Here is a 10,101-nt window from a genome sequence, read left to right on the forward strand (position 1 = left end):
ACAAACCTAGTAAATAAAGATGGAAGACATTGCAGGTAGTCTTTTAGTCCCCGAGGTTTATCGTAACCTGCTACCACAGCTTATTACATTCAGACGCATTGTTCAGAATAAACGCATGCACTTGACGGTCTTTCGAAATTATTAAATATATATATATATATATATATATATATATATATATGCTTGTGTCCCTTTCAACCAGATTTTGACTTTTATTCGATCAAAATCCTCCAAAGTTTCAAAGTTGTATGATGAGGTTTAATAGAATGGTTGACTATACTGTATCGAAATCTAAATTTGTAATGAATTGTACGACTAGTATGTCTGATGTACATTTTTGTGTACTTTTCCCTTTAACATCATATATATATATAAGCAGTATCCATGTTTTTTCGCGAGTTACGTGTGAGAAGCGCCATGCTGTAGAAAAATATTGGGAAAACGTTAAATATCTTACATCGTTTATAAATATGTGTAGACTCGTTGTAACAAGTTTATAACTCCGCCTATTATAAAGTACACAAATTATTCAGAATTGTAAATAAGTTTTTAATCTGAATTTCTAAACAAGGAAGCATGCCAAAGGAGTTTAACAGAGATTGGTATCTTAATAAGCCACACTTCCAAGTGTTGTATTCGCTTAAAAAATAAAAAGAAATATCTATAGCTTATATGCACTGGATGGCCTAGCTCATATTACTTGGTACCTGTATAGTTCTGTGTTATGTTGTTACATGCCCACTGTTTGTAAGAGGCGCCTTCATTTTACTCCAATGATTCTTTCCTGATCAACAAGTCTTCTGAACGACTTAACCTAACGCTGCGAAGTTCTTCATTATTATATCATTAAGTTAGAGGAAACACTTTTATTACTGTTTGAAAATACAATCACAATATGATACATACATATACAATAAGTATTACCTGTGCCGGTAATACACCATAATTACTTTATTTGTTAGATATAACTGACAGATCAAACATTGTCTTTCTTGTTACATAAAGTTCCATAAATATATATATACACACACGATATGAGACACCAGTTACCACAATCCCGGAAAGAACCTGCCATGGTAGTTGAATGGAATCGTAGTGGGCAGATATGCCTTGTTGATCAATGTCATTGTCTTCGGATCTACAATTCCAAGATAGGACAACTCTCGCTCACCATCCAAAACTACTAAAAGCAGCACGCCATCATCTTCCGATTTCGCTTCAGGCGCAGGCAGAAACCATACTTCAGTCGGGTAATGATGAGGAATTTGGAACATTTTGGTTTCAGTCTTCCCGCATACGTCCTTTTTTACGATTCCCGTGTGGCTAAAACCTTCACCATTCCAGTTGAATATGACACCGTATACAAAGCAATACGGCCTTGATCTGTAGTTTTCGTTGATGCTTGGAAGTTCCATATTCATCGCGTCCGGGTAATCGTAATGTGTAATGGTTTTGTTATCCATGTTTATTGTATATCTTCTTAGTTTGGATATGAGAGTCATTGACTTCCTCTCGGTTGCGTTTAATACAGATGGGAAGTTTAATTTCTTAAAGAAATACGGATTAGGTTGAACGGGAATATCGACCGTTAATTTACTGCCTACTTCATAAGCATTGGCATGATGCAAAGCGAAAACTGTGTCAGTCTCAAAGGTTTCTACCTTTCCAGTCGGAATATTAACAACGTAGACTTTTGCCTTTTCTTCAGCCTTCCATTCCATCCCAGCTGCAGCATATCCATTTTCCGCCATTGTCATGAAATTTTGATAGTAGGGATGCCCGATGAATATCACATGATTTTCCGTTACTGCAAACGAATGCATGTACGGTGCAGAATCTAGACGCCATTCAGCAATAACCTCGTGATCCTCGGCGCCTTTGGTCCTGATAACGGTAATTTTGTCCTGGACGACGCCCGGAATCATTCCAGCTCCACCTAGATAATCAATATACACTCCTGGCTTTCCATATTCCTGAAGTGGGTGGGCAGACGACAATAGACTTATGACATCGTCAGTTTTGGAATGATTTGAGGTCGGAATCTTCGCGTTAATCAGCCTTACTGTGTCCAGTGTCGGGAGGTCAATTTCATAGCACTTCCATAAATCTGTCACTGCGACAAATGTATTGGAATAATTGTAAAAGTTCACGTTCATGTTATCCATCGCATTGACCATGGCTTCTACTTTTTGTTCGTCATCATACGGAGGGATGGTTACACCAAAGTTAAGATAAGGGGCAATGTCATTCAGCTCCACTGAGGTTTTGTAGAAAGAAGACTGGATAAATTTTGTGGAAAATAGACACGAACCGTCTCCCGGAAACTTCCAACTCATTAACTTGGCGTAACCATCAAGAGCCTGTGTGAAATTACGTTTTCCCATCTCAAACTGTCCTGGACCATTTCGTACCTGAAGAGAAAATACAATATGTCAAACAAAGTATAAAATGGTGTTAACTGTATCTAACACATTAGTAGTCAGTTAACGTAATGAAAAGCTGAGATACACGATACGTTATGTTAATTAATAAACAGAGACCAAATAAAGTTTGTCATAAAAAAACGCATATGAATTATCTAATATAAAAACAAAAACTTATATTTAAGTACGATCAAAACATTTCAGGTTCAATAATAGCGCTAAATCTGTTTGTTAAGAGTGAAGTATGGACATTGTGTTTTCTCCATACGTTCTTACAATTGAAAAATAAAATGATGTAACGGTAATTTAAGAAGCATCGTCAAGAAACGAAATCCACGCTTTGACGTCATTCAGTATTGAAATGTGTGTAATGTCTTTGATATTGGTGCCAGCATATCTCATTATCTAGATTTCAATATTGATTTCGACCAATTTTGATTTCCTCTGTCGCCACCGAGCTTTCAGCAATTACGGCCCTTAGTATAATTGATGAGTTCTAGAAGTAGAAAACAGCTTTATGGTGGATTTCTTTTATTTGACACCACTGTAGATGTAGACTAACGTTAGATTTAAAGGTGCTATTCACTTGTTTGTCTTATGTATAACCTGAGAATTGTAAGTATATAACACTGACGAAAACTTATAATTTGACATGTATTAGATCATCATGGTAGACTTTTATGCATGTCTTTGTCCCAAAGACACACAACACGTGTGTGCATCTCTTGAAAAACAAATTTAGTGATGCTTAGACCTAAGATTTGAAGCTTAGGAGATGACAGGAAAATTCCAATTGATCGAAAGACCAAATCTAGAAGGGGATATGCACAAGTCTCAAAATTAAATAGATTGTGTTAAAAGGACACAGCCTGTGACATTTTGTTAGATCAGATTTCCACAACTACAAATAACTGATAAAAACACAAAACAACACCATAAAAACGAATGAAGGTTAAAATCTGATATTTTTGCAAACATTTATAGTTCTAAGGAAAATTTTACAGATACATGTTTTCAGTTATGAAATTAAACACGCTGAGGATTTGAATTTAACTAAAATTTAATTAAAAATAAATTGTACAGAAATACAAAAGTAGCCTTAACAGATTGGTTGATGGTATTAGTTGCAAGTTAAATGCATATATACTTAGTGTTTATACTAACATGTGTATAATATAAATGATAAATTACATATCGTGATTTTTCGGTCAGTGCCCATGATGGAATATATTCAATAGCTGTCAAAATACAATCAATCAGATAAACTTTTGATTCAATTATTTAATTTTTGCAACCTGATTCACATTATTTTCTAACAACACGTATCACTTACAAGATGAAGTTAACATATCATTAAAACGATGTTGATAAACCTGAATCCCTCGAGAAGAAATAGTCCTGGCCATCCATACATTTATTTTTCAACAAGTAAGGCTATATGGTTGTGCAAAATAGACAAGTTAATATCTGCTCAAGTTGGACTTAATATCTGCTTGTGTGAATGTTGTCGTCTGCTAAATAATTGTTTAATGACTGAAAATTAAATCTGCAACAAGACGAAGAACTGCTTCTTGACAATGTTTTGACGCCATGGATACCAGGACAACTGAGAAAGGTTACAAAACAATGACAATTTAAAGATGGCTGCCTCTCAGTTCGGAGGGAAGCGGAAGACGACCGTAGAACACAGTATAAACGTTATTCTTCCGCTAGGCTGTCGAAGAATTTTCATAATTTGTAAACTGTATTGTCAAAATTATTTTTACAGCTTTTACAAACTGTTTTGTATATTTGTGTATCGCATAATCGTATTTTGCCTCAGTTATACTGTTTTATCCTCTTATTAAAAATGCCGGACAATATTTTTAATTCATTAGACCTGCACAAATTCTGGTTACTGCAGACTCGGATTTGTTCAAATATTAAAAACAAATGATTTTGAATGAAATATACTGTTGCTCTTGGGGCAAATTTAATGAACTGCGAAGCATTTTATGTTGAATTTATTTCAACAGCAAATCAATTCATCATCCCATGAAATTAATAAAAACCAGATTAAATTCTTAAATATCAAATTTAACACAAATTTTGAATTAGATAGAACAGAGCCAAATGAATTAAACTGCATTATCCATGAAATCAATAAAAACAAGATTAAATTCTTAAATATCTAATTTAATACAAATTTTGAATTAGGTAGAAAAGAGCCAAATAATGAATTAAACTGCATTATAAAGCTTTGTTTTCCTTCTATAACTTGTCAGTGCCCAGGACATAAAATTTTCTAACCTATGAGGTGACATAGAAACATTAGAGGTTATCTTAAAGATATTTCGAAATCAAGTTGTGGAGATGTACCAGCTATGTAATTAAATAAGTTTCGTTATTTTCATATTATGATAATTTCTCCTGTTCATCGTTCACAAACTATCATTCCTTTATACCTGTTTAGTGGAACTAGACCGGAATCAGTTCCTGTGTTTAAGTAGAATAGTGTTTACAAGTGTTGACGGTAAAATCTTCAATTTTTGTGGGAGATTTATTTTGGAGGATTTCATTTGTAATTAACAAATTCATATGACCATGCAATGTTGAATTAGCATAAGTGGATTTATCAAGTTATGTTTATCCATAAAAGCAAGACTTTACAGTAAATGAATCAAAGTTTAACTTTTTTATTTTTGATTTTAATTTGTTTTTATTTGAACACGTAAACGTTTTCCTAATTTTAATTACATATTTGCAATTCATGATAGTAATAATTATTATTATTAATTTCCTGAACGTAAATGTATGTTTAAGTGTATCATGTGTCTGAATAGTTCATATATAAATATGGTTATCTATTTACTACTATTTACCATGATTTTGACAGGGAAAAATAATCAAACAAAACTCTTACCAGAGTCCCGTAAATCCAGCTAGGTAGAGGTTTTTCGAACTTTATTGGATAATCCTCAAATATTTTCGTGTTTGTCTTCCACCAGTATTGGAAACCTGGGGCGTCATCATCGCCTGACCCGCCTCTTGTGAGGGGGGCTACTGTCACCACTAGTAGCAGGGTGAAGGAGAGAAGCATGTTCCTCATTGTGTGGTCGCGGTAATAATGATAAGTTATTTGGTAGCAATCAACCTCAGTATCATCTCAGATAGCAGTCACATGTTCAGTCATCGTATTTTGACCCTTTTATCGAATTAAATTTTTGTTTGGATATAGAAGTGTATACATGTATATAGCCGTACTTATCATGATTTTTAAAAATGAAACTAGCATGATATAATTAATATTTTGTGACTTTTATTTGTTCAAGTAAAACATCATTCAAAGACATCCATTCGTCATCACGACTGTTCCATCCGTCGAATACTGGACAGTGAGCCTAATATTGTATACTAAGGAGTCGGCCGAGGTAATTCAAACACGATCTAAATGGGGAGGCGCACTTGTTCCACAATTCAATCAATTATATAATTTTCTAACAATTTCAGAAAAAAAACGTAAAGTACAGTACGTATGGATAGTCGGAACGGTGCCAATATTAGAATAAATGAAACGTGAAATGCAGGTTACAACAATCATTCGGGATTAAAGTTCACCATCAGAACCCACCACTTGCAATTTCGAAGATAAAAAAATAACATGATACTATAAAACAGTTATAACACCATCATATACTTTGGTTACCAACAACGTTTTCACCTTTATTGGATAATAACAGTCAAGGTGGGATTTTGCTGAATCAGAAATTAATATTACAATTTAAAGTTTCCTAAATCTATGATTCACAAAATATTTACATGTTTTCATACATAGCCCGTTTTCATTTGTTTTTTCCTATTATAAGTGTCTTTATTCTTTCCTCAACTGGTTATGATGTTTGAAATATAAATAAGTAGATATATTCGATAAAATAATTCTAAATCAATTCATACAATTCTTTATGACTAATTATATCTAACATGTAGGTTTCTCACTACGATTTTGTTTGAAACACTTTTACACCCATGACAACGTAACACCTCATATCTATTTATAGGTAAATCATTTCTGATGATAACTGTCTATGAAACGTGAAATAAATTAAATATATTTATCATATTAAACAAAACGACACAACAAAATAATGAAATTTTATGTTTCAATAATGAATATTCATCTAACGCATACTTGAATGCTCCGGTGTGAGAAGGGGCATAAATATACGATATAAAGACTACAACATATTACACTCTCGCCATTGTATAGGAGATAAGTTATGGGTGGTAGTGGACAACCTATATAGCTACCTATGTCTATCCTATCCCGTCCTGAATCAATCACTGACACTGCTCTAACTACTTATTTCTCATAGGGACTTGTAAACAATCTAGATATGGGTAAATTATTTACACTTATATGACCTGGATAAGCTCGACCCTACTTCGGATAAACTCCTGTTTCAAGTACCAAAAGTCATTCGGTCATCATTACTATTTATGGAAAATCATTGTTCTCCATTGCTTAATGCAAATTATATTGTGAACATACCTCCTATAAGACTATTTAACATAGGTACAATGTAAACATCTAGTTAACCTCTTCAAATAGAAGCACCAATTAGGGACACCAGTTAAGTAAGAATGTTGATTTTAATGGATTTCTAATTAAATGTATCACGGGAAATAACGCATACAGTTTTATTCTTCAAGGTTCAAATGTTAAGGTAAGTGTATCCACCTATTTTACTTCTTCATTTCTTACAGAATGTTTATTATCCACTATACCTTGAATGAATGCATGTGTCGTGGTTTTAAGCTTATGATTAAAATTGTATTTAACAAATTCATATGATTACATTACACTTAGAGACCTTATCAATATGATGATACCATTTTGCTTTAGCCCTGACTTAATACTCGTTGAACTTTCCCCAGCCGTATATACGCTTTGATATGTCGAGTGATAATCTCTTTATGACCTCTGAAGGCAGCTGTTTTTCAGGGAATTTGCCATGTTGGGTAACATAAAAATGTATGAATTTGATCTTAACCGAATTTTCTTTCATATGATAAAATTCTCAGAAATGTTCAGTTGAAATAAAAACTACAAGACAAGTTCCATAAAATTTCATATGAAATGAAGCAAATTGAAGATAGCGAGGAGTAAAATTACACTGCTGTTACCAATCAATTGTAGCGTGGAACGTCTTACGGAGAAAAGGTGTCCTTTAGTAAATGACCCTCTAGGTAGCGCTAGGCTAAATAAAGTTAATGTTAGTCCTTGAGAAAAACTACAATTCAACACTTATTCCCCTTTGGGTCCCGCCTCTAAGGCCCCTAGGAACCGAAAACCAATCCTTACAGAAACCTTGTTCCCCTCCACACCTTCTGGCCAAATTTGGCAAAATTCTATCATTCCTACATTCTATTACTCCTTCGTTGACCTGCCCATCCCGCATGAGGTCGCCGAAACTCAACATTTATGCAAAATTGATTCCCATTCATCAAACAATGCTTCAAACGAAATGTGGGTAAAATCCAATAATTCCTACAGGAGGAGATTTTTTTTTTTTAATTTGATCTATTACCCATATTATACTGAATCCCACCCCTCACGCAACAGACGGCTGATTCCTACTATTTATACCAGATTGATTCCCCTTCCTAAAACAATGCCTCAGACCAAATTTGGGTAAAATCCAATCAATCTTAAAGGGGAAGTAGGATTTAAAACTTTTCCCTTTTGCGTCCCGCCCTATAGGCCTCCGGGTGCCAAGGCCCACCATTTAAACAAAATGTATATCACTTTTTATAAGGATTCTTCTGACCAATTTTTATCAAAATCCTCAAATTCGTATATGACTAGTATCGATTTGTATGAAAACGTTGACGGACGGACGCAACGTTGTCATAAGTTTACTTGGCTGACCTAACATTTAGCGGTGAGTTACTGATGCCCCTGTTTTATGCAGATAGAGACAACGTAAATACAAACAGTGTCACGGACACGTAACCATGGATCAAGGTAATTTATTCACGATAAGATAATGTGTATTACAGGCGCCCCTACAACACAATGCTGATAATATATAGAAACAATTCTGCAATACTTTTCATCACACTACTATAAAAAAGTTACATTTAACAGGTAAGTAAAAGGACAAAATCAGAATTGCCTGTACCATAAAGTAACGCCATTGTCAATCATTGCGACTTTAGAGTAGATTTCTGAGTGATGCAGTCAATACAAAATGTCCAATGATATATATTACAGGAGTGACACTTAAGCAAAGCTATACATGAGCGAAGTCAATGGGTAATAGTCGGATAATGTAGTAAATATGTTTGTGTTAGCATGGTAACCCAGCTCAGAGACTGCAGCTTGTGATTTGTTGTACATATCTTATAAACAAAAAACAACAAAGAAATGTTGTCAAATGGTCATTTATTAAATGACAGTAACATTTCAAATACACCCATTATATCAATCAATGTTGTTATATAATATATAGATCTGAATGACATTAACTTCAGTTTATGTGTACAACAGAAAGATGGGGTACAAATTATCCGCATACAAACATAAGTTTAAATAACACAAAAACATGGATAGATAAGCTGGCTCAAGACAAAATGTGGTAGTGTGGTAAGGGTGGGACTTCGAAAGCAGCATAAAAAAATGATGAAGATATGACGCTGTCAAAATCACGAAGAGGTGCGCGCCACGCTGATTGGTCAATCCAGGCCCTGACCGCACAGCATTGCGACTACTGCCGCTGATCACGTGAAAAGCCCCTGCTGACTGGTCAAGCTAAAACCGTGACCGCATAGCGAGTTGACCAACACAGCCCTCGCTAAGACGTGCACACATAACATCCAAACAACAAGAGATATAAATTAAATAGGGTAACAGATGGTCACCAGGTGGTCAGAGTTCAAGATCTTAATCCAACTAACAAAATCATGCAAGAGCCAACTTACATAACATTATAATGTGAAGAAAATCTGCAGGATTATGATAAATATACATATATATATATACAGGAATATATAAAGTAACCATCTAACACAATTGTATTTATTTTATGATATAAATTTTATTTATCATACAACGGATAACATGAATAAGGAATACAAGGATCACTTGAATATCAAAGAAATGCATCTGTTGAATGTAGTCTGAGTGGACAGTTCCAGCATCATACACTATCTACTCTATCAAAAATATTTGGTAATGTTCCCAAAGTCAATAAGAAATTTAAACATATTACTCTTGTCAATCAGCTAGTATAATATGATCTTCTTGTTATTTCAGAGTTACTTATTTAGCTAAAAAGACATTCGACATGAGTTTTTCAATATGAACAGTTGATGCAATATTCTAAGCAAATAAACACTGAAAACAGCATCCTGAACCGGGGTCACAAAAATTAACGCCTTAAATTGTTAAGATCAAAACTGGCCATTGTAACCTTTTAATATTTACTGCATCAACACCTTGAGTTTTCGCAAGTTTACACGATTGAAGATTACTGACCAGGAATAATGTTGGTGTATATATAACACTTTCGTATCTGAAGGGAAATATTGTGAACAATTAGGTAATTTGATACCTTATTTTTCAGGATATGTTAGTCATTTTCACACATTTGGATTTATGATGGCGTCCTCATGGTTTTATTTACTTTGTGTGGAATTT

The 10,101-nt window shown here is 34.1% G+C and overlaps 1 protein-coding gene across 1 annotated transcript; it reads right to left on the reverse strand.

Moving 5' to 3' along the window:
- Positions 1–1,046: 1,046 nt before the first annotated feature.
- On the reverse strand, positions 1,047–2,384 carry LOC132547924 (beta,beta-carotene 15,15'-dioxygenase-like). Its single transcript, XM_060211732.1, has one exon. The coding sequence runs from the start codon at positions 2,382–2,384 to the stop codon at positions 1,047–1,049; it is 1,338 nt and encodes a 445-aa protein (XP_060067715.1).
- Positions 2,385–10,101: the final 7,717 nt, after the last annotated feature.

The sequence above is a fragment of the Ylistrum balloti genome, unplaced genomic scaffold, assembly GCF_031769215.1.
Source record: "Ylistrum balloti isolate Yb309-2 unplaced genomic scaffold, AGI_CSIRO_Ybal_v1 Utg369988, whole genome shotgun sequence".
Taxonomy (NCBI): Eukaryota; Metazoa; Mollusca; class Bivalvia; order Pectinida; family Pectinidae; genus Ylistrum; species Ylistrum balloti.